This window comes from Callithrix jacchus, chromosome 4 (genome assembly GCF_049354715.1).
Source record: "Callithrix jacchus isolate 240 chromosome 4, calJac240_pri, whole genome shotgun sequence".
Lineage (NCBI taxonomy): Eukaryota > Metazoa > Chordata > Mammalia > Primates > Cebidae > Callithrix > Callithrix jacchus.
Window position 1 is genome coordinate 61209587 of NC_133505.1, and position 26153 is coordinate 61235739.

The window sequence follows — 26153 nt, forward strand, 5'->3', positions numbered from 1 at the left end:
TCTTCTTTCTTTCTTTCTTCATCTCAGTGGGACATCTTGACATTTCCCTTAATTTTGTCCATTTTAGGGACAAGTGCTCTATAGCAATGGCCTCAAGACAGCACACTGGCTTGGAAGGTGGTTTTGGGGGTTGGGGATAGTACTAAAAAAAATTTTTGCTAGCGAGCTAGTTAAATGGTTTAAGATATATTAAAACTATCAGGGCTATGTTATGGAACAATTGCAAAATTGGATTTTAAAGTTTGAAATAGGAGAGAGATCCAAGATGGCCGTCTAGCAGCAGCTCAGGGTTGCAGCTCCCAGTGAAGGTGCAGGGACTGAGTGGACGCCAGACTTCTAGATGCATTTTTGTTGCTTATGAACCAGGAGATTCCCAGGGGAGGAGCCCCACGGGTCACCAGTGTGACTCTTCTGCTGGCACAGCTGTTTTGCCGGTGTCCCAGTGTGGCGGTTCTCAGTGCGGAGTATGCGGGACTGGGTGCCCTTTTAGTTGGCGTTTGGAGCTCCGAGAGGGCAGTCACCATTCAGCTGATTGGGAGGGGGACTAAAGCCGGGCGCCAGACCGGGAGATTCCCAGGCAGAGAAGTGCCATGAAGCTCAGTGTGGCTGTTTCAGCCGGCTTGGTCACCGCACGGAAAATTGCATAGAGCCCTGCATCTTTTCGGTGGGCGGCTGGGGCAACTGGGAGAGAATCAACCGTTCAATTAGGAAATGAACAAAAGGGGGCTCCGGGACCGGAAGCCAGGTGATCAGGTTCGGCTGGTCCCACCCCCACAAAAAAACAGCAATTGGAAATGCTGACGGTTGAGAGTTTCACAGCAAGCACAGCTGAACCTGGGAAGGTCCAGCTCTGTGAGGGAGGGGTGTCCCGCTGAAGGAAAACAAAGAAACAGAAATAACATCATCACCAACAAACTGGACTTCCACTCAGAGATCCAATCTGAAAGTCAGCAATTACAAAGATGACAGGTGGATAAATCCACAAAGATGGGAAGAAACCAGCGCAAAGAGGCTGAAAACATCAAAAAGGCTGAAAACATCCAAAATCAGAATGCCTCTCCTCCTTCAGGGGATCTTAGCTCCTCATTAGCAAGGGAACAAGGCCTAATGGAGAATGAGTGTGATGAATTGTCAGAATCAGGCTTCAGAAGGTGGATAATAAGAAACTTCTGTGAGCTAAAAGAGTGTGTTCTAACCCAATGCAAAGAGACTAAGAAACTTGAAAAAAGATTGAATGAAATGTTAATGAGAATAGACAATTTAGAGAGGATATAAGTGAATTAATGGAGCTGAAAAACACAACACGAGAACTTCGTGAAGCATGCACAAGTTTTAACAGTCGAATTGATCAAGCAGAAGAAAGGATATCAGAGGTCGAAGACCAACTCAATGAAATAAAATGAGAAGACAAGTTTAGAGAAAAAAGGATAAAAGGGAATGAGCAAAGTCTCCAAGAAATATGGGACTATGTGAAAAGACCTAATCTATGTTTGATAGGTGTACCTGAATGTGATGAAGAGAATGAATCCAAGCTGGAAAATACTTTTCAGGATATTGTTCAGGAAAACTTTCCCATCCTAGCTAGGCAGGATAATATTCAACTCCAGGTAATACAGAGAACATCACAAAGATATTCCTCAAGAAGAGCAACCCCAAGGCACATAATCATCAGATTCACCAGGATTGAAATGAAGGAGAAAATGCTAAGGGCAGCCAGAGAGAAAGGTCAGGTTACCCACAAAGGGAAGCCTATCAGACTCACAGCAGATCTCTCAGCAGGAACCCTACAAGCCAGAAGAGAGTGGGGGACGATCTTCAACATCCTTAAAGAACAGAACTTCCAGCCCAGAATTTCATATCCAGCCAAACTAAGCTTCACAAGCAAAGGAACTTGAACTCAGACCCGGAACAAGTAAACTTAATAAACATTTATAGAACTCTCCACCCCAAATACACAAAACATACATTCTTATCAGTACCACATCACACCTACTCTAAAAGTGACTACATAATTGGAAGTAAATCACTCCTCAGCAATTGCATAGCATTTCACAGGTTTAAATGAAATACTGGTCAGCTGCTTGTTTGTTGTTTTCCTTCCTGTCTCCATGGTTAAGCACAATTGTTGGCATAAAATAGGTTTTCAATACCCATTTTTAGACTGTATTCTAGCCTGGGCAATAAAGCTAGACTCCCGTTCTCTCTCCCTCTTTCTCTTCCTCTTTCTTTCTCTCTTTCATTCTTTTTCTATTCTTTTTTTCTTTCTTTCTCTCTTCATTTTCTTTCTTTCTTTTTCTTTTTTTCTCTCTTTAAAAAAAAAAAAGGGAGACCAGCCCGGGTCACATGGGGAAACCCCATCTCTAAAAAAAATAAAAAATAAAGTTTGAAATATATGCCTTCGAAAATACATTTTATTTTTAGAGGCAGCTTCTGCTGTTTCTCAGGCTAAAAATGTTATTTTCTTCACCCACGGGATGCTAGAGAGACTCTTGCTTGAGAAGCCTGTAGTGCTAAACAACTGCAGCCGCTAACATGGTCAGATTTTATTTTAAGTAGGTTTCTCTGACCAAAGTGTGGCGAATGAATTGGGGCAGTAGGGGCAGAGAAAGAAACCTGTTGTGTTTGTGTAAATTAAAGTAGGAGCATGAGTTTGAATAATACGGGTAAGAAAAGGTGAAATACTAAGGAGGTAGGTGGTAAAGGCTTTACAAATCAGGTTGAAGGGAAGAGGGAGAAAAGTCTAGAATGATGCTCTGCCCAACACACACACACACACACACACACACACACACACACAGACACACGTCTGTTTTTTATAACATTTGTTGTCATTTAACACAATATATTTTAGCACACACACTTCTTGTCTATTTTTTATAACATTTATTGTCATCTAACACAATATTTTTTATTTATTTCTCTGTAGATTCCTAGAATGTAAATTCCATGAGATCAAGGATTTTTGGTTTTTTTTTGTTTTCCTTTTGTACATCCGGCTTAGTATACAGTAGGTATTCAGAGAACATTTGTTGAATGAATGAAAGAATGGGCAATGCTTTGGTTTCTAGCTCCATAAAGAGTGGAAGAGGAAGACAAACTTTGTGGAAAATGGGTTGAATTTGTCTTTTGTTGCTATGAGCCATCCAGCTGGAAATGCCTACTAGTTGAAAAAGCCAATGAGGGCCGGGCGCGGTGGCTCATGCCTGTAATCCCAACACTTTGAGAGGCTGAGGCGGGCGGATCTCCTAAGGTCAAGAGTTTGAGGTCAGCCTCACAACTGGTGAAACCCCTTTTCTACTAAAAATACAAAATCAGCCTGGTGTGGTGGCGCGCGCCTGTAGTCCCAGCTAATCAGGAGTCTGAGGTGGGAGAACCACTTGAACCTGGAAGGAGGAGGTTGCAGTGAGCCATGATCGTGCCACTGCACTCCAAGCTGGGCAACAGAGCAAGACTCCTAAATAACAAACAGATACAGGCTCTCTAAAAGAGATTTATTTGGAAATAGAGTTTTGCAATAGGAATACGCATGCCATTGTAAATTATGTGTGTGTTCAGGGAGGTAAAATGAAACAAAGATTTCTAAAGGACAAAAATGACGATGGCATAATTGTTTTGAAATAATTTTCCTTTGCTACAAAGATGAATAACAAGGATAGTACCAGCATTTTTTTCTATAAGACTGCATTGGCCTTTGTGGAAGGTTGTGGGTCTTATAGTCTTTTGTGAGAATTTGTTCTTGTTTGTCTTGTGGAGACAGGGTCTTCTTTTATTGCTTAATAATACCTGCAAGGAAAAATTCCTATGAAAGGAGAATGTCCAGGTGTTCCAATATTGCATAATGCTATATGCCTTTAAGATAATTATAGTCATACTTTCACATACTTACGCATGAAAATGCCAAGGATAACTTTCTTTAAATTAACCAAGTACTAATATTTTTCATGCTGTTAGTACATAGACATTGCTTAGCTTACCTTTTAGATAGATAAGAACCCTATTGGAGAAAAAACAAAGAGGAGGCATTCCTCCTCTTGCATTCTGAGGACGCTCTACTCTGTAACTGAGTAGCTGTCAATAAACTATTGCTTTTCATGGCACTCTGTGACTCACCTTACATTCCTTCCTGTGTGAGATCCAAGAACCCTCTCTTAGGGTCTGGATAAGGACACCTTTTTCTGGCAACACTCAGCCTTGTTCGCCTGAAAGTGTAAATAAGGTAGCAGCGTGACTCTATTATTACACAGGCTTGGGGAGAAATGAAAACTCCTGTTGTAATGGTTCTGGCATTTTATGACAGGTACCCCAAAGCCAGTTTATTCCTTTGAAGCCCCTGACATCATCAACCTGCTTGTTCTCGAAGACCCGTAGAGTTGTCCTCATTCTGAGACAGTCTTATTCATTTTATCTATCTATTCTACCTACCTACCTATGTGATACATTTTCCGAGGCCCTGAGAAGTCTTCTTAGCCTCAACCATTCACTCATCCGCTCAGTAGTGGGTAAAATTGCATGCACAAAGATCAAGAGCTTCAAATCTCAGTTTAAGAGCTTTGTATACTCCCAGAAGAGGAACACATTTGTCTTCAATTCAGCCTTAGCTATAAGCGATAGTGTCAGAGTCTACTCTAACAAGTGGGTTTTCTTATAAGGAAAGATGGTTGAGAGCTTGAAATGGCTTCTTCAGGGTTTCTGAAGGGGCAGCATGAACCCAATGTGATGCCAAAAAGTTAGACAAATGCCCATGATTACACAGTAAAGTCACCGTGTTCTGATGGCGAGAGGCACATTTAGGGATTCACCAATGCAAGTTCACGTGGTAGGTCATGTTTCTACAAAATCCTGTCAAGGAGTCAAAGAATGTTTAGAAAATTAATTTCCTGTGACATTCTTTATGAAGTTACGAACTATGACATTCTCATGAAGTTATGAACTTCTTTTGAAGGTTTATGTTGTATATGAGAATGTGCTATGAAAAGCTAAAGACATACAAAGCAAGTCAAAATGATGAAATCAGGAACAAGAAACTGTTTCCACCTGCTTTTTTTTTTTGACACAGGGCCTTGCTCTTTTTCCCAGGCTGGGGTGCAGAGGGGTGATCTGGGATGACTGTAACCTCTGTCTCCCGGGCTCAAGCAATTCCCCTGACTCAGATCCCCAAGTAACAGGGACCACAGGTGCGCTCCACCACACCTGGCTAAATCTTGTAATTTTGGCAGAGACGGGTCTTGCCATGTTGCCCAGGCTGATCTCAAACTCCTAGATTCCAGGGATCCTCCCTCTTCTGCCTCCCTAAGCGCTGAGATTAGAGGTATGAACCACCACTCCCAGGCACCTAGCTTTCTAAAAGCTAAATTTTAAAAAACCTCCATATTGCAGGATAACTCTTCATTCTGCTTCTTAAGTGTATGCTTCTAATTTCATAGCGATAACACAATACTAAGCATTCAGAAGTTATAAAACATCAAAGTTCCAAATGAACTAAAAAAGGACAAAAATTAGAAAATACTAATGGAAGAACATGAAAACAAAAACAGAACACTCAAATCAGTTTTTCTTAAACTTCAACTTTATTTGGAGCAGGGAATTTTTCCTTACATAAGGTTGACATTTTTAAACACCTTGGGACAAATTATTTAAAAAGCAACATTTTTATTTCAGAAGGGTCTTGCTTAAGTGGTTTTCTGTCTTCCTATCTTCCGTTATGAAAATTTGCTTTATAAATAAATATACTGTCAGTTACTCCATTGTAATCGAATCAGGTGACTAATTTCTATCTGTACTGAGAAATCTGAGATCAGAAGACTTGATTCAGGTCATTAAAAATTCACATTAGCACAGTGTCTATGAGAAACTGGTAATACAGATTCATGTGATATTTACCTCCAGTCTGTCTTCCTAATGGTTTCCATGAGAACGTCCTCACAATAAATTATATAAAAGTACAGTACATTTGGTTGGAAATAGTAAAAATAATTCTAAAAATTAGCTACATATATTAAACAAACAAATTGCTACAGTATGCTTTAAATGATATAAAATAATGAGTATGTCAAACATCTTCTTATAAACATATTGCTTTTGGTCATACACTGAACTGAAATGTACAGCCTAAATTCCTTTTTTTCCTCTTTTGAATGGCACAAAACAATGGCTTGATGGTAGGGAAATGCTACTTCATGAGAAAGCACAGTGCCCATTAACTCCAAAAGTACGTGTAGTTGCACTTAAAAACAAAATAATTCTTATTTTGTGCTGTCTTGATTGTATACAATTTTTGATAACTCCAGAAAATGACACAGTGTTATTTTATTAGATGTATATAGTCCTTTAGGTAAGAGACATACTTTAAAAATTATTTGAAAATCAAGTTTCTTCCTACATAAAACCTATCATACATGAGCTGGGTTGAGGGCTTGGTAATGAATGAAATTTTATTGTAAGATGAACAACCATGTCAAGAGTAGTTTTATGCAAATGCAGTTTTCCCTGCTCTGCTCGCTCTATGTGGGGCACATTGGTACCCCCACAGCACACCTTCATCACTGAACTTTTATCTCATTTCAGCATGAAATGAGCACCAATCCTGTATCATTTCCTGACATCCCAGTAAGCTTTCTGATTGTAAATGAGGTATGGTCCTGATAGGTACAGTTACAGGTATATATATCATTTCTGTTGGTCTTATATTTTATAATTCTATGATAACAAAAAATATAGCTAACAAGTAGCATTTTATTTTCATGTAACAGAATCTCAGTCAGAACAAAAACAGAAAGAGACAAAAGAAATGGTTAATATTCCCTTCTATAGTGCATAGCTTGTATACACAATTAGTCCTTTACCCATTTCAGAAAGGGGGAGGAAGAGTCCTTCATAGCATTTGCTAGTTAGAATTTGTTTTTTCAGTCCTCTAGTTTTCTCAACTGCACATCAGCTACTTGACTTTTTTATGAATATGATTTGGTTTCCCCAGGAAGTTGTCTGCTGGTAAACAAAGGAAAGCATAAAAGGAAGAAAGTGAAGTATTCTCTGAATTTGGGCCCTACAAAAGTGTTACAAAAACAATTTTATAATGTGAAATAATTAAGTAACTAGGTTTTTCAATTAAAAAAATTAATGACCTTATATAAGCTAGATTACCAAGACTATGGTATTGAACAATCCATTTGCTCCTCTAAGGAATATTTACAATTTAAAACCTGCTTTCCAGCAAGCTGGGCGAGGTTTCAGATTAATTTACTCTTCATATATAATACAGAAAATGAAAATAAATTTTAACCTTATAGTAAAGGACTCATCTCTGAAAACACATTTTCTGATGCTTTAGATAATGAGTTGAGAATATAATACAGAAATGAATTCAGCTTCAAGTTGTGCTTGCATGTATATTTTCTGAAGCTTTGCTGCCAGCTTGTTAGCAGGAAAAGATCACCTATCACACCCACAACCATTATGTGCTTTTCTCATGCCCCTAGGGATCATGGTGCTTGGTCAAGTATGTTTTTGAGTCAGATTCTCCAAAGCATAAATTACTCTCTGATTTTAGGTTAGGGCCCTTTGGAAGCTATGATAATTCGTTCAGAATGCAACATATTATTAATACACCAAAGCAATTATTTACCAACTCATTCGGTTGAACCATATGGAAGTGTCTATATTCATTTCACCTATCATTTTAACCTATAAAAATGATCACTTACATATGGTTCAACCTACCATTATCCTGGAACCCAGAACCAACAGAGAGTAGTTTGAGCCCTAAGAGAATATGAGTCAATACACTCTTGTCATACTTTGCATTGCATTCACTGATTGCATTGCATTCACTGATGGTGATCCTCCCTCTTGTCTTTAAGGTAACCATGAGTGAGGCAAATGTACCATATAGAGATGAACCTTTTGTCTTTTTCTGTCTCCAAACTGGCTTCATCATTTTCAAAATTGCTGTAAACATTCCTCTCAATGGAACACAGCCTCTGCCCAACACAGAGTTCTCACTCTTGAAAGAAACTACACCAGGGTTAGGAGATCAAATGTGGCATGTGACTGTGACTTTGCAGATGAGTGGAACCTCTGCCATAACTCTTTCTGCTCCCCAAATTGTCCTGAGAATTTGGCTAGGACAGAAGATTAGTCATTGACTGCTCCTAGCCAGATCTGGAGAACAGAGCCAGGCGCAAAATTCCATCTCAGTTACTATCTTCGAAAACCTTCTGCTGCTTTGATACTTAGTTTTTCGGCCATGCATCTTGGCAGGAATGTAAGTTTGATTGACTGTATTAACCTTTATGTTGAGAGCCTTTTGATGCAGAAAGCTCTCCTTTTATTGGTACACAAACAATTCAATTTCAAAAATAGAATAAATGAGAATATAATGGCATAGTATGATTAAGCCTGGTTTCATTTGATATCTGTAAACACATTAAAGGGTGTTGGGAACATTTTAAAAAATGTATTTACTTAGTCTTCTTTCATCTGGGGAACAAAAATAAAACAAAGCCAATTATCTAATAGTTCTTTTAGAACAGCAGCAGAGTGGTACCCAAAAACCAAACCAATGACTTATTAAGAAAAGCAGAGGATCAGTTTTCTAACAACAGTCCAAGAAAGCCTGAAGTACCTAGTGAGCCATACTTAAAATTTAACCACTTCATAAATAACTGCACACACTGAGCCTCTATCATATAGCCTTAAATTGCACCCCTGTTGCAATACTGCATTAATATTATTACATTTTTTCAAAATCTGTATAAAATACTATCTGGAACACGAAAGGAAAATCAATTAATCTTTAAAAAGTTCATTACAAAGTTGACTGTATAAAATGCTAAAACATAATTCATATATACAAAATGCTGTTGTTTAAGAAAATAATGGGACCCAGTTTTGGAATAAAATAATTTTATACAAAAAAGCGTACTGCATTCAAATCAATATTAAAAAAAAAAACTTTAAAATATTGACATGTCTTAGTTCAGAATAACTATAAAGTGTTGATTTGCTTTTATGCCCTCTGCATGTCTTGCAGGTAGAACATTAGTCAGCTGAGAAAAAGTGTCCTGCTTCTCCCTATGAAGAGATCCATCACCAAGGCAGATAGTCATCGCCGAGATGGGTACTTGGAAGCCCAGTCTGTCCGGCCATGCACTGGCTGGGCAGCTGGAGGCCGTGGTATCAACCCAGGAGTGCTTCTAGGCTGGGTGTGGAAGAAAGGGCGCCCAGGATGAGGTCTCATGGCCTTCAGGGAGGAATAACCTGCAATGAAAGAAAAAGGCTGGCAGGACTGATATGGGGCCAATGCAAGCAAAGTGAAATAATTGCATTCTGGTGACAAAAACACGAGAAAATAAGGAGTTAAAGAGGAGCATCTTGTCTTGTTCTTATAATCTTCTCTACTGCAGTTAAAGACAACATTTTAAAGTTGTCAGGCCAAAAATAATGGCATGACTCTTGGCTCGTCTTTTTTCATGTCCCACATATAATTTGTCAGTATATCCTCCTAGCTCTACCTTCTAAATATTTACAGAACCTGGTAGCTTTTTACCAGCTCAACTATTACCACGCTGACCCAAGCCAGCATCACTTCTTGCCTGGATAATTTCAACATCCTCCTAATTGGATTCCTTGCTTCCAACCTTGCCCCTGCTTCAGTCTAATGACAACAGCAGCTTTGGGGAGCCCATGAAGATAGCTGTCAGATCACCTCACTTCTGGACTCAAAGCCCTCTGAGGGCTCTACATCACTCAGAATCCATGACAATGTGCTTACAGGCGTCTTACTGCCCCTGACCTCGTCTTGCTATGCCCCCTCTCACTCATGTCACTCCCGCACTCTGGCCTCCTTGCTGCTCCTTGAATTTGTCAGGCCAGTTCTGCCTCAAAGCTCAAGCACAGAAGAATCTCCTGTCTGAAAAAGGCCTCACTCATACTGCATGCTTACTCAATCACCTCCTCCAGGTCTTTACTAAACAACTCCTTTGCAGTAAGCTCTTCTTTAGCTACTCTATCTAAAATTGCAACCTGTACCCCACACTCCAACCCCCATAATCCCTACCTCCTGTCTGCTGTATTTTTCTCCTTAGCAGTAAGTCAGTAAGCATCTGACTTACTATATGTTATATAGCCCTTATTCAGCTTACTTATTATCTGTAGAGGGCAAGTCTCATTTATTGGTGGAACCCAAGCCGACAACATGCAGTTGTAAGATGAACGATCATGTGAAGAGTAGTTGTTGAGTAACCATTTGTTGAGTCAATTCATGAATCATTTAAAATAGAACTCACCAGGGGAAGGGTCTGGAATAGGTGCCAGGTGTACCGTCTGCATAGCAGAACCAATTTCTTTTTTCAGAAAAGAAGGGACATAGTTTCCAGTCAGTCCACTAGAACTTGTAGAGCTGGAACCAACTGATTTGCAAAAGCAAAAAGCTCTTTTACTACAAAGACATGGACCCAGGACATCAAAAGGTTAAATGACAGCACTGCAGAGCAATAACAAACTAAGTTTTTACTTTGAGGGAAAATAGCAAATCGTGATAAAAATGAATTCTGAGCTGAGCGTCCCACCATGCCTGGCTAGTTTTTCTGACCCTGTCAGAAAGACTGAGAGGGTCAAAGACAGCGCTGCTCCTGTAGGGGGCAACCAAATACAGGGTTGGTTGGCTGTGACATATTTTATTTTCTTTTGTAAAAGTAGCTTTAGACTGTTCTAAAATTTGCTTTCTTCACTCCATAATACAGAATAGTTATCCTTCCATGTCAGTATATCTATATTCTAGAGTATGGCTAAACCACAGTCCATTTAACCATTTTCTTACAGGTCGACACACAGGTTATATTCAATTATTTAGCTGTGACAAGAAATAACACACTAAATGTTCTTATCCACATTGGAAAAATTAACCGTTTTAAAAAATACTAAATACATTCACTTTTTATGTCCTTTCCACTTGGGAGAGCTTTAAGGGCAGGGACTGTATGCTACTCATCTTTGTACTCTGGGGAGGATAACTGAATGCCTTGCATATAGCAGGTAATCAATTAATACTGGATGGGTGAATGAATGTCTATAATTCTTAATATTAAGGCTTGAAGGCACACATGGAATAATGAAGACTGTCATTATTGCCCATCATAGAAATGGAAGTTCTATCCATTAAGAAAAGTCAATAAGTGGTAGAGTTGCTCTGTTTCCACAACACAGAGGCTTTTCAGCAACTGCTTGAGGCAGAGTGGGAAACACAGACTGGAATGCCTGTGTGAGGAGTTGTTTTGATCAGCGGGGGTGCATTTCACACTTTGGTGAATGAAGAAAAATGGGAAGAGAATTTGAACAGGTAAGTCACAAAAGAGAAAAGACTTATAGTCAGCAAACACAAGAAAAGATGATGAACCCCATTAGTAAACAGGACATGCAAGTTTAAACCACAAGAGGACACCATTTCACACTTGTCAGACAGTACCAAGTGGCATCAAGGATGCAGAGCAACTCCCATATCCCGCTGGAGAGCAGTTTGGCAGTATCTGTGAAGTTGAAGATGAGCACCCTTTAACCTAAAATGTTGACTCTGCTGGCTCACACCTGTAATCCCAGCATGCTGGGAGGCTGAGGTGGATGGATCACCTGAGGTCAGGAGTTCTAGACCAGCCTGGCTAACATGGTGAAACCCTGTTTCTACTAAAAATACAAAAACAAAAAACAAATAAACAAAAAACCCATCTGTGTGTGGTAGCATACGCCTGTAATCCCAGCTACTAGGGAGGCTGCAGCAAGAGAATTGCTTGAACCTGGGAGGCAGAGGTTGCAGCGAGCCGAGATTGTGCCACTGCACTCCAGCCTGGGCAACAGAGCAACACTTCGTCTAAAATAAATAAAATAAAATGTTGACTCCTATTTATCATACCCAGAGGAACCCTGACACTTGTGCATAACAATAGGGTACAATAATCATCTCAGCTCTCTTTCTAGTAGCAAAAATTACAAACTTATATGTTCATCAAGAAGAGAAGGCATACATAAGTCACAGTCTACATAAATAATAAGTTATGGTATTGTATATATATATATATGTTATATAATATATATCTCTATAATTGCTACACACATATTTATTAAAATGCATGAAGCAGTGATCCAAGATTATGTTCAAATAAATTTTAAAACCTGCAAAACCACACTATGAAGTGTATACAAACCCAAATAAAAACTTGATCAGGTTGGCATGGAGGGAGGTAAGGGGAAGCAGGGAGGATGGGAGGCAAAGGCACAGACACTGGGCTTTATGTGCATTTGCCAAGTTTAACTTTGTTTGTTTTTTGTTGTTTTTTCTGAGACAGAATCTTGCTCTATCACCAAGGCTGGAGTGCAGTGGCACAATCTCGGCTCACTACAACCTCCACCTCCCAGGTTCAAGTGATTCTCCCGACTCAGACTCCCGAGTAGCTGGGATTACAGGCCTGTTGCCATCACGCCTGGCTAATTTTTATATTTTAGGTAGAGACAGGGTTTTGCCATGTTGGCCAGGCTGGTCTTGAACTCCTGACCTCAAGTGATCTGCCTGCCTCAGCCTCCCAAAGTGTTGGGATTACAGGCATGAGCCACCTTCCTGGCCAAAGTTTGACTTCTTAAGCTGAGTGGTGGCTATACAGGCATTGCTATATTATCTCTTTCTTTTTTGTATTCCTTACGATAAACAAACACCTAGTGAATGAGGGCAGGGAGAAGTGAAGCCCAGTTGGCAGTGCAGAGGGGGAGAAGCACATGGCAGGGGCTGCCTGCATGAGGGAAAACTGATGTGGGAAACGCTTCTACTGTTAACAGGGTTGGTCAGCATTAGGACTCAGGAAATTCATTCATCCATTTAACAAAAAGAGTGGGGAGGGCCTTCCAAACTGTCCACCTTCCAACTAGAAGGGATCTTGATACTGGGTCTGCAGTTGGGCCATCAGAAGGAGGGGATGGGCTGGAACAAGGCAGACACAGCCAAGGGTGACTTCTACCTCAGTACAAGGGTGCCTGCTGCAGCCAGGGCCTCGGCCGTCAGGCCTAGTAGGAATCTGTCAAGGTATTTTTGTTTTTCCCTGGAGCCAGGAAGACTATGCTCTACTCCCCAGCTACCCTTGAAGGCAGACTCCTATGGGAGCTGGCTGAGTCCCCAGGGACTACAGATAAGAAAGAGACAGGAGGATAGGGCTGGAAAAGAGGCCTGAGCTTTCAGACCACAAAGGCCCCTGTGCTTCCAAAGCTCGTCCCATGGTTCCCCGTGCCCACCTTGCTGCATCCAGGGAATTTGTTTTTTGCAAATTTGGGGATTAATGATCATTACTCACCTGAATTTACTTTGCTGATTACTGACACTGTCCCTGAAGATTTTCCAGACAAGCCAGAACTAGACCATGAATTAGGTGGAATAAAGTCCTTGCCTGGATTCGAGAGTATGCCATTTCTTATATTTATCCCTAATAGAGAAGAAATGATTTTAAAATGCAAAATGCACATTGAATCTTACACCAGACTACAAAGATGAAATTAATGCAGAACGCGATTTGTCAAAAACACTCTATGAGGCAATAATCAAAGCAAAAACTGAGTGTGATGATGTCATCTGACAGATGTCAGAGGAAAGACATCTCACTTCTAGGTGCCCAAGAGCGGCCTCTTCTGCTTCTACCAGTGGATCTGTCCCACATCGTGACCCTCTCATGCCATCCTGGGCTTTGCAGCTGCTGGATGTTCTGTTCTTCCCCTTCATAGTCCACTTCCTTTCAGTCACCTTTTCAATTTCTTCTCTATCCCAAACCCCCAGCCTCCAACTCTGCAGCTCTCTGCTTTCCTCATTCTGTCTTGTCCCCAGGGTTCCATTGTCTCGCCCAACCAGGACCATCACTACCCTCACATGCTGATGACTCTGGTCTGTACAAGGAACTCACACCCAAGGCCTCCCAGAATGGGCTGCCTTGACCTTGACCTCAGGACAAAAGCCACTTTTCCTCTAGATCACTCCCATTCCCACTAGCACTGCAGCTATTTTTCAGAACTCAAAGGTTAAATTCCCCCTTTATCCTTCTCCTCCTTCCTCTACAATCAAAAAGAAATAAAAAGCTCTCTGATTCACTCCCTGCTCCTTTCTGCCTGTGGTCACTGTAATTCAAGGCTTGGCCCTGCCTACTGCATCACCCTACACCTGTTATCTGGATCTTTCTTCTTCTGGATCATCCTGGGGCCTGTCAGGCCAATCTTCTAAGACCAAAATGTCAATCCTGATGAAGTTTAGCAGCATTTAGATGCCACATTCCCAGACGGTGAGGAATTTCACGCATCAGGAGGGCCTGTCATTCCCGCCCCATCCCTCCCTTCTGACTGCACCCCAGCCTGTGCTGCCATCCCCCTCACCTGGCTGACAGCTACAGCTTGCCGGCCCCTCCCCTACTCAGCACAGAGGTGTTGATACAACCACATCACTCCTTCAGTTAAAACCCTTCAAGGACTTCTCATTGCTCATGAAGTAAAATCCAAATTTCTTACAAGGCCCCCAAAGATGCCTCGTACTACATATTACGTCACCTCCTTTCTCACTGTGCTCTGGCCACACTGGTCTCTGCCATTCCTCTCAGAGGACAAGCCTGCTCCTGGCTCCAGATCTTTCACTCACTGTTCCCCTCTCCCTGCTGTGCTCTGCCCTCAGCTCTCTGCACATTTGGTTCCTTCTGATTCTTTAGGGCCCAGCCAAGTCACTTGTTTAGAGAGGCCCTACCTGACCATTCTTTTACGATCTGTGATTACTGTGTGCCTATTTGTTAAAGTCTCTCTCCCACCGCTAGCATGTAAGCTGTGTGAGGATGAGGATGTTGTTTGCAAAGCTGCTGTATAAAACCACTGTGTAGACTACAATGTGAAGGAATTTCCCAGAGTTGTGCGACCTAGTGGGTCTGCTTAGCTATTTTGTTTGCAATAATATTCCCAGTGCTTGGCATGCAGTAGATGCTTGATACATACGTATTGAATGAATGATTCACTAATGTTGTAAGTTTGGAATATAGAAAATCCAGAGAAAGGTTTTGGAACCCATCAAACTATAGCACTGACATTTAACCCCTGTATTACCGCCAGGATGGCGTATCTAAGCTCCTGCCCTGGTTTCCCTATTGGCAATTTCCCCTAAACCTGGTCAGGTAGAGGGGCCTTAGATATGCCACCCAGGCCGGGCGCGGTGGCTCAAGCCTGTAATCCCAGCACTTTGGGAGGCCGAGGTGGGTGGATCACGAGGTCAAGAGATCGAGACCATCCTGGTCAACATGGTGAAACCCTGTCTCTACTAAAAATACAAAAAATTAGCTGGGCATGGTAGTGCGTGCCTGTAATCCCAGCTACTCGGGAGGCTGAGGCAGGAGAATTGCTTGAACCCAGGAGGCAGAGGTTGCGGTGAGCCGAGATCGGGCCATTGCACTCCAGCCTGGGTAACAAGAGCGAAACTCCGTCTCAAAAAAAAGATATGCCACCCAGCTCTTGCCAGTTCCTTCCTCCCTGGAGGCCGGACCCAGTTTCCTATACCATATTTCATATCTTGGGTGACTATAAAAGATAAAAATATGAGGCCTGAGGCTAGGCACAGTGGCTCATGCCTGTAATTCAGCACTTTGGGAGGCTGAGGCGGGTGGATCACTTGAGGTCAGGAGTTCAAGACCAGCCTGGCCAACATGGTAAAACCCCATCTCGAGTAAAAAATACAAAAATTAGCTGGGCGTGGTGGTGGGTACCTGTAGTCCCAGCTACTCGGGAGGCTGAGTCAGGAGAATCACTTGAACCCAGGAGGCAGAGACTGTAGTGAGCCAAGGTACCACCATTGCACTCAGCCTGGGCAGCAAAGCGAGACTCTGTTTCAAAAAAAAAAAATGTGAGGCTTGGGCAAATACTTCTGTGATGTGTCCCTCAGTTCTGAAGGTAATCCCCTAGTATCTGCCTTCTAAAACAGAACCTTTGTGAGTGATATGTGATTCCAAGGACAGGATTTCTTATTAAAAGTCAACGTAAAGCCAAGTCATTTATATTACCAGGCAAGTATCGAGAGTGCTTCAAATAGTGCTGCTTGGCTGCAGATCTCAGGGTGGGTGTGTCTCGCTGCTGATATGACGTCTGAGTGGGGGCACTGTTTCCTGTGCTCACGGGCTCAGAGGGTTTCAGGTCCAAAACACTCTCAAACCTAAATGAAGAGAGCATGGCTTGGGTCAGCATGAGAGACAGCGTATATCCTCAGATATGTACCAGTAATCTCACAAATCCCAGCTGCGTTTATGAATGTGAGCAACACACTTGCCTGCAGAGAGTGTCATCACTCTGTCTTTTCTTGTTTTTCAGGTCGATCCTGCTGAGGGATGGACTGAAATCCAAGTCATCCAAGTCAGCCCAATCATCTGAATCCTTTGCCGACCTGGAAATAAGACCCCACCTTCTCCTACTCTTTGGCTTTATCTCACCATTTTTGTGTTCCAGGCCAGCTGCAATTTTCTGTGTAAACAAGTGGGGTGGGGAGGGGGAAGCAATACTTGGCATTAATGGAACTCATCCATGAGTAATCTCCATTCTAAACTTCCTCTGCTATGCAAAGGAGGCTCATGGGGCATAACATTGATGATCTGAGGGGCAATTGTGGAAAACACATTCCCAATCTTTCTGTCGCGCTCATCCTGCATGGATCGCATCAGCTGCCGTCCACTGAAGACGTTAAAGGTGTATAAAATAAGGATAAAAAAATGTTTAAGATACATCTCACATACCAGAAAGGTGGCTAGGTTCACACACAGTCTCATCCTAGATGAGTTCATGTGATTTCTACTGTTATAAAAATGGATGAAAGAAATTAAGGCTAAGATGTCAGCTTGCCTGCCCTTTTACATAAATCAATGCAGATAACGCTTTTTCTTTTTTTTGCCTTCTCAGTAGATATGGTTACTATCTCTTAGCTATAAAGAATTAGCTACAACAGGACATTTCCATACACACACCACTTCGAAATTGTGTGCTGGAATAAAGTGAACAGGCCAGAGATGCTGCCCTGATCTGGCAATGTCTCACACCATGGTGGCTGGGAGCCAGCACTCAGCAAATAGGAACTGACACAGAAAGTGCCACTTTTTCGTACAAGTGATAGAAAGTTGGCCTCTTCAGACAGCACTGCAAAGCTAGTAAAAAACAGGACCCCTTGTCAGGTTATTTTATTAAATCTAACACTCATTGTTTTCTTTTGAAAACCAGCCCAAGAGAAGCAGAAGGATCTGGGCTCAGTTAATAGCCCAGCATTAACAGTATTGATTAACGGCAATAATATGGATAACAAACTATAAATATTAATACAGCGCTTTTATGCTTTTTAAAACATCTTATAAATATGACCTTTGATCTTCATGAACAACCCTGTCTGGTAGGTAGGATGTGCACTATACTCTTCCTTTTACAGATGAAGAAACTGAGTCCACAGGGATTAATGATAACAACTACTAACCTTTACAGAGTTGTAACTAGGTGCCAGGTATTATTCTAAATTCTTTTCAAATATTAACTCCTTAGTCCTGAAACCAACTTTAGCAGATAAGTACTATTATTATCCTTACTTTACAGATGAGGAAAATGAGGAACAGAGAGGCCGGGTAACTTGCACAGGTATCAAGCTATTAAACAGCACAGCTGAGATTTGAACCCCTGGTAGTCTGGCTGCAGAGGCCAGCTCCTAACCACTACCCTACAGCTGTCCCCCTGAGTGACCATGTTATTAACAGGCACAGCCAGAACTTGAATTTAGATCTTTCACTCCAAAGCCACGGGTCTTTTCATAATTCCATGCTGTTGCAACATAAGTCTACTGCGATTAGACTCTGTATACCGAAAGAGAAAATATGTCACATGATAAGTGGGGTCAGAAGAGAAATAAGCAGACACAAAGCTCACTGGTGAATCTGGGCTGCTCACCGACTGGGGATTCTTGTTGTGGAGGGATGGGAAAAGCAACGGGCTTGGCTTGTCCTCCTGGAGATGGCTCAGGTGATCTGTCCTGGAGACCTCTGCTTTGTAGGGGTACGTGAGATGCAGAAAGGGCTGGGTGGCTTGATGTTGTCGTGAAGAAATTCGTGTGTGTGGTTTGGTTGGCGGCTGGGCAGGAGGGACTGGCTTAATATCAGGAGGTGGGCCTGCCTTTTCCAGGATGCCTTTCTGTGGTTTTCCTGAATCCTGAGGGTTCTGTGTGGTGCTGCCTAGTGGGTGTCCAACCTGGAAGTAAGGATATCGAAGTGCCTGGAATGACAAATAAGGCTTTAGGAGAAAAGTCTAGCCAGGAAAGTTACTACTATCTTGATTACTGGGCTATATTTCATTGTGACCAGTTTACTACTGTTTCTTAGCCCAACTAGAAAACAGCATCTTGAATTCGTAACACCCCTTGTGATTTTTCTTATCTAAGATACCATAAAATTTATGTAATGATTGCAACACAAAATCATTTCTATATAGTAGCCAGTGACACTGCTGCTACCCTGCTACTTCTAAAGAGATTCTGGATCAACATAGATCCTGGTTTTGTAACTTATTTGCTATGTGTCTTAAATAGGGTACTTCATCATTCTAAGCCTATTTCCTCATTCCACAGAAGAAGGAGAAAAAATAATAAAAAACTGAAAGAGCCAAACATAATGATCCTGGAAGATTTGAGTACAAAATAAGCAGGCACATATGCATTTATTCCAAAAGTGCCAGAAGTGTAAAACATGATTTGGTTAAACCTTCTCCATCAAGAACAAAACCGTCAGTTGTTCTAGGTAACTGAGTTTTCTATATAGCCAAGAGATAACTTAAGGTTTGGGGTTGACAATTCTTTCTGAAATATTCCCTGTATTCTCTTGTCTTTTTGAATGCAAGTCATTAAGGATAGCATAATATTTCTTAGCAAGCCTGGGACAGTTATAAACATCTGTGATGATTCTATGCAAGTGTAGATACAGAGGCAATTAATGGGGATAACCTGGTAGAGGTCCCAGACATTAGCATCTATTATAATTTGAAAGCCTTCTCTGTAGTTGCAGACATTTTTGCAAGTCTTAACTGATTTGGGGGGTATTTTTTAGCTTTTCACACTATTCTTAAAAGCATACATTCTCTTGGTTCCTGGTTACAGAATCTTTTTCTTTTCATTTCTTATACGCATCCTTTAAAAAATTGCGTTCATCGAAAAGCTGCTTTCCTGCCCTGCAGCGATTTGTGAATTTCACCACCAGGAGCGCATTTCTGAGAGCCTTCCAACCCTTGAGCCATCCAAAGTCGTATGACACCAAATTGTGGTTATTTCTTCCCTGAGCTTTTGAAAAATTGCTTTTCTACACTCCTTAACTATTCCTCCAACTATCATCTCCCCTGCTATCACAAATTCTACCACCATGTTGGCACTTTCTTCAAATATCCTCATCACTCCTCTTCTTCTGAATCATCTTCTCTGATGAGAATTGGTCACTTATTTGATCCTCTGAGCAATGTAACTGTCAATGAGACAAGTTGAGAAGGGGCCAGACATAACTACCACAATAGCAGGTTTGCAAGAGGCCTGTGAGTGATAAGAGCCCACAGCATTACCACACCTCTTTTGGGTATATTTCATTATTTAAGTCTAAGTGGTTGGGAAAGCAGGAGCTATGAAGTCAGAGAACCTGACTTCATACTTCGGGTCAGTTGGTTGAATTGTAGATAGTTGCACTACTTGAACTAATTAGTGGATGAGTGATTAAAGCAAATTGCTTAAACTTCCTGAGATTGAGTTTTCTCACTCACAGAACTGAAAACAATAATGCCTGTATCATGGAATCTTCATTGGGTTAAAAATCATATAAAACATACTCAAGCATTTGCACACTGTAAAGTGCTATGAAATGCTAAGTGCCGTTACTCTCCTAGCTCTACCTCATCTGTCAATCTCTTTAGGTCATGAGTCAGTTGGACTTTACATGATATGAAGTTGCCTTTTAACAACCAGTACCGGCTTATAAACAAACTACTATATAATTGTAACTCATAGAGAAGAGATTTAAAAACATTCTCCAAAGACAGAAAAAATATATGTTTATTTCCATTTCCATACAAATGATGATGTATCATGTGAATTATACGCCAATTTTCAAAGCAACTATATTGTTTACATCTTAATTACTTTATACCCGGTAAGTTTCAGACTATTTTAAGTTCTCATACCTTACGTAGTACACCATTAGTGGTATTCTGTACTATTTCTCACCCATAATACTAAATATTTCCTACGCAATTTAAAGAAATTATTCAGAGTTAGATATGAACTTCATAAGAAGCACATCAAACAGAAGAAAATGGAGGAAAACCTGACTAGCTGTTGGTCGTTTCTTGGGATCCCACTGAAGCATGTCTCTCAGGAGCTGGATTGCTTCACTGCTAGCATTGGGAATCAAGGTCTTTAAGTTATCAGGTACACACTGTGGCCAGCGGAAGTTCATTGCACTTGAAAGTTGGTAGCCTTCAGGCCAGTCCATCTGAAAGAAGGAAAAGATAGAAAACCTTGCTCAGCCAATTGCTGTGATATAAGTTTGTATTCTGATGTGTGTGTCCCAAATGGAAAGGCAACCATGTCATTACCCACTCACATTCGTTAACCACCCACATTCACTACCATGGCACTGTGTGGAATGAGAAATAGAGTTGTATAAATAGAAAGATTACCAAAACCATGAGATCTGGGGAGGAGTGGAAAAGATATCAGATTTGCCAACTTGTTTTATAATCTTTATGTAAGACAGCCCATCTCTTCAGATTTTGGGATTGAACCAAATTAATATTTCCCCAACGGTGTTCCATGAGACAGAGGTTCTGGAAACTGCCAATGAGACATTCTTTGGGGGAAAACAAAATAAAACAAAACATCCTGTTCCTGGGCAAATAAATTTGTGAGACTCTACTTATAATATCTTTAACTTGATGATTCAAAGTATGCATGTGGAGAAGACCGGCAGTAAGGAAAGGTGCTTCACCCAGTCTCAAAAGTGTCAAACTTCCCACTTTTTCATGCATCATTTCTGTGGGACGCTAAATGCTGGAGTGAACGATGAAAAATGAGAAAGAAATGGTCTTTACCATTCCTTTGAGTTCTAACACTACTATTTTATAACATACAGGCTAAGGTAATTTTTCCCCCACTCTTTTTTTTTTTGAGACGGAGTTTCGCTCTTGTTACCCAGGCTGGAGTGCAATGGCGTGATCTCAGCTCACCGCAACCTCCACCTCCTGGGTTCAGGCAATTCTCCCGCCTCAGCCTCCCGAGTAGCTGGGATTACAGGCGTAAGCCACCATGCCCAGCCTTCCCCCACTCTTTTTTAAAGCCAGGTGGCAATATGTATAGCTTTTATCATTCATTCACTTGATAGTTCTGGAATGCCTCTTATATGCTTAGTGTTGTTGGAGATCCAATATAAATCCTGCCCTTAAAGGTATTATTGTTCTTGAAAGAGAAAAGAGGACATTTAATTAAAAACAGAGTAATAATGCAGAGTAAAAAGTGACAAAAGCTGCAAGAGAGGTACAGGTACAGATATGCAGAGGAGAAAGATTCCTTCCAGCAGTGGACTTAGGAATCTTTCTTAAAGAAGTGGCATTAGTAATTCATTCAATTGATTTAAAACAATTTTTGAGGATCTAGTTTGTACCAGCAATGGTCCTGGGACCTGGGAAAATAAACATACAGCAAATCTTTGTCCTGAATGAGCGTATGGTCCAGGAAACCACTATTAACACAAATAATTATATTAATAAGACAGAACACAGCCGAAGATGGGGAGAAGATTAGAGAAACATGAGGAAGAGGATTACTGATGGCCATGTGACAGACATCACTCAGGCAGAGGGTGTATGTACAGAGCACAGAAGCAGGGAAATTCCAGGGCACGCAGCTGTTAGGTGTACAGGTATGAAGTATGGGATAGGAATAGGAGTTACGAGGCTGGGCAATGGGGAGTCAACCAATACTTTTATAAGGGGAAGACGGTACCAGAGCTGTCCTTTAGGAGGTTGAATCTGGCCACAGACTGAACAAAAAGCCAGGGTGAAAATACTTGAAAGCAGAAAGATGGAGAAGATACCATTAGACACAGGTAGGTGACTGTGGTTCAGTCTGTGATGGCAGCAGTGGACTTGAAAGGACGGGAGCTATGTGAGACATGTAACGTGGCAATATTCAACAGCATTTACCCACCAACTGCTTGGATCAAGGAAAAGGGGAGTAAGAGAAAGACAGAAGGTAAAGCTGAAATTCAGCCTCAAGGTGGGGGCTCTGGAATGATGATCAGACCACAAACAGAAATGGTGAACGAAAGGAGGAAGCTAGCAGGATGGTAAACAAAAGGCAATGTTTCAGACATGATGAGTTTGAGGTGATGGTGAGGGAGTCAGGAGAAAATCCCATAGAGAACTGTAAACATGTAAGTGGAGTAATAATGTAGGGAGTCAGGGGCTAAGGATTATGGTCAAGAGACGTCTGAACAAGCATGAATTGTAGCGATGAGAACCGAGTAGTTCTGCAAGGGAGGTGAGATGATATAGAGAGGAAGGCAGAAGTAGCCATGACAGATGTCATACTTAAGAATAGGAGGAAGAAGAGAAGCCAAATGTGTCTGAGAATGTGGGCAGTGGAGAATGACTGAGGTCAAGACAAAGAGTCTAGAATGGGCAGGTGCCCAATGGTGCCAGTGCTGAACAGGGCTGGGCAGGGGGAGAATGGGAAGCTGTTGGCTTTGGCCCACTGGCCTTTGTTCTGTATCATTACCTTTTTTGGTGTCCCCAGCACTTGGCAAATTTTGAATATCATGTCAATTTCACTGGCCCCAGGGAAGAGTGGCCTGAGGGTGTACACCTCAGCCATGATGCAGCCCACAGCCCAGACGTCAATGGGGGAGCTGTAGTTGGTAGACCTCAGGAGTACTTCTGGAGCCCTGTACCTGGAGGAACAAAGGTGAACTGCTAGCTATTGCTTCCACTGCTCAGACATTAAATTAAATGACAATCAGTTCTCAGTGAGGGGGTGGATATGTTTCTATTTTTTCTCTAGTTCACTGTGGTGTAATGGAATTTGGAGAACCTCACAACTGCCGTGGGCTGCTGTTGACAAGTAGTGCATCTCTCTAGTTCACAATATTTTCTTTTTTTTTTTTTTTTTTTTTCTGAGACGGAGTTTTCCTCTTGTTACCCAGGCTGGAGTGCAATGGCCTGATCTCGGCTCACCGCAACCTCCGCCTCCTGGGTTCAGGCAATTCTCCTGCCTCAGCCTCTCGAGTAGCTGGGATTACAGGTACGCGCCACCATGCCCGGCTAATTTTTTGTATCTTTAGTAGAGACGGGGTTTCACCATGTTGACCAGGATGGTCTTGATCTCTTGACCTCGTGATCCACCCGCCTTGGCCTCCCAAAGTGCACCACGCCCGGCCAATATTTTCTATTGACCATTTCTCTAAGGAGTCTTCTGTATGGCATCTTTGAGAAACAGAGAAAGTAAGAATTAGGAAAAAAGAGAGAAAAGAAAAAGAGGAAGGAAAAACTAAGAGAGAAAGGGAGAGGGAGAAAAAACCTACAACTTGTGTGTAGGCTACTTGGTCACGGCAAACTGCTTAAAATCAAATTCCTAGTGTCTCAAAGTTTTCACAATAGCAATTGGATGGTTTACACACAGGTCTTTGGAGAATATTTTACATAGTTCTTTTGGGAAACTGTCCTCAGGAAGGCCTATATATAAAATTTTATTTACATTATAGAAAAGCGTAATAGGTTTTCTTTTAATGTGATTTATAACACAAAATTTTAACCTTGTACACTACCAACATATCTATAAATATGTTTCAGACTGCACTGTTCCTTAGTGAAAAGTTAATGTTTGTGGCTTTAATATTATCCTTGGCTTAATGGTATCTTTTTAAAGAAGTGCAAATAAATAATTCTGAGAAAAGCAGTATTCACCATCTGGTAGATACATAATCTGTATATGGAGGTTTTGATCGGATTTCTCGGGCCAAACCAAAGTCTGCAATTTTCACGAGTTCTGGTCCCATGCAGAGGAGGTTCTCAGGTTTTAAGTCTCGATGGAAGAAGCCTAGAGAGACAGCAGAGGAGAAGAAATCCAAATGCAAGTTTGCTTCTGTATTACTCTTTGCAACTGTATTGCTCTTTTCAAGATAGTTATAATTTAAACAGTAATCTGGCATGGCACCAAAGACTTCATGCATTCATCCCACACATAATGTAGAGCCCTTTGAACTTTTCACAGGATTACATTAATTTCCCTTTGCAAATCATTGAAAGGTGATCTTCATGATTTTCTTACAAGAGAGAAAATTTCTTTTAAAATATCAGACTGGATTATAGGCTGAGACAATGTTGCAAAAAGAAACTGTCACTCAAGGGGAAAATATCACTCCTACCCTGACCGAGTTAGACAGAAAGAATTTCAGATTAAAGCTATCGTAAAGGACAACTGTCTTTTATTTTTATTTTTTAAGTGATGAGGTCTCATTGTATTGCCTAGGTTGGAGTACAGTGGCACAATCATAGTTCACTGTAGTTGGGGCTCAAGAGATCTTCCTGTCTCAGCCTTCCAAGGGCAAAAACCTTGGTGCCTGGCATTTTTTTTTTTTTTTTTTTTTTTTTTTGGTAAAGACAGGGTCTTGCTCTGTTGCCTAGGCTTGTTTTGAACTCTTGGCTTCAAGCAATCCTCCTGCCTCAGCCTCCCCAAGTGCTGGGATTATAGGCATGAGCCACCATGCCCGATCCAGATAACTATCTGATGGGAATTGAGAGTTTATACCACAGCGGAAACACAATTATAATTTTTGTTTAAGAAAGAATTTATGAACATCATCTACTCGTATCTGAGATTGTGGTATATGATGCAACATATGTTTAAATGTTAAGTACTTATGGCCAGGCGTGGTGGCTCATGCCTGTAATCTTAGCATGTTGGGAGGCCGAGGTGGGTGGATCATGAGGAGTTCGAGACCAGCCTGGTCAACATGGTGAAACCCCATCTACTAAAATACAAAAATTAGCTGAGCATGGTGGCAGGAGCCTGTAATCCCAGCTACTCAGGAGGCTGAGGCAGGAGAACTGCTTGAACCTGTGAGGCAGAAGTTGCAGTGAGCCAAGATCACGCCATTGCACGCCAGCCTGGGTGACAGGGTGAGATGCCGATGCCGCCTCAAAAAAAAAAAAAAAAAAAAAAGGTAAGTATTTATTACTTTGCCTAATGAGGAAGTATAGTGGTACATCTGTACCTCACATGAAAGGCAAAGGTAACTCAACACATGGGAAGCCTGTCTCAGCTATAGCAGAGCTCTGGAGGTACAGGGATAGTCAACGTGGAAATCTTCCAAGCTCACTCAAACACCCAGTGATTTGCAATATGTCTCTGAAAACCCCAAACCTCCCACTTCCTAAGAGTATCACTAACCTAAACATTCAGTGTGACTCTAAATCTCAATGGGACACCAACACTGCAAAGACAACTCAGCTGCTGCTGATGCTATTATCTGTTACATGCTATCATTACAGGCTGAGTATCCCTGATCTGAAAATCCAAAATCTGCGATGCTCTAAAACCTGAAACTTTTTGAGCACCAACCTGACACTTAAAGAAATTGCTTATTGCAGCATTTTGAATTTCACATTTTTGGGTTAGGGATAGTCAATTGGTGGTAAAATATAGTGCAAATTTTCCAAAATCTGAAAAAATCCAGATTCAGAAATACTTCTGAACCCAAGCATTTCAAATAAGAGATACTCAATCTGCATCAGTGTTGTGAAAATGGATCCTAACTAGCACATTATGGGAGAAATTAATAGCCATCACTGCAGAACTACATGACTCCTTGACAACCCCTGCGTTGACAATGCTCAAGTCTACATTTCTAATGTACCTTCTCTACCCTTCTGAAGACATAAATCCCTATTCGGATAGCAACTGGAGGTCACTATCATCCCTATGTTAACTTATCCAAAACCACTTCTGTCCTTTCCCAAACAATCTCTCCTTCTCAACTTTGGATGAGATTGCTAGATTGCTAGGTACTTTGTGGTTATGATGGATTCATCCTTCCCCAGTTATGAGATTATGTCAT

The 26153-nt window shown here is 41.4% G+C and overlaps 1 protein-coding gene across 3 annotated transcripts in view; it reads right to left on the reverse strand.

The window, feature by feature from the left end:
- Window positions 1–5548: 5548 nt before the first annotated feature.
- CILK1 (ciliogenesis associated kinase 1) overlaps window positions 5549–26153 on the reverse strand; it is a 39969-nt gene continuing 19364 nt past the window's right edge. For 2 of the 3 annotated variants that reach the window (XM_002746653.6, XM_078369379.1), the window contains 9 exons: window positions 24001–24133; window positions 22817–22988; window positions 20367–20534; window positions 17962–18282; window positions 16313–16503; window positions 16050–16198; window positions 13329–13457; window positions 10284–10406; window positions 5549–9255 (listed from right to left, as the gene is read on the reverse strand). In XM_002746653.6, the coding sequence (XP_002746699.1) occupies window positions 9101–9255; window positions 10284–10406; window positions 13329–13457; window positions 16050–16198; window positions 16313–16503; window positions 17962–18282; window positions 20367–20534; window positions 22817–22988; window positions 24001–24133 (1541 nt within the window). In that variant the 3' untranslated portion in view covers window positions 5549–9100. Of the gene's footprint in view, window positions 9256–10283; window positions 10407–11302; window positions 11523–13328; window positions 13458–16049; window positions 16199–16312; window positions 16504–17961; window positions 18283–20366; window positions 20535–22816; window positions 22989–24000; window positions 24134–26153 lie in introns of those variants that run through there. The other variant, XM_054254099.2, reaches the window with a different exon arrangement.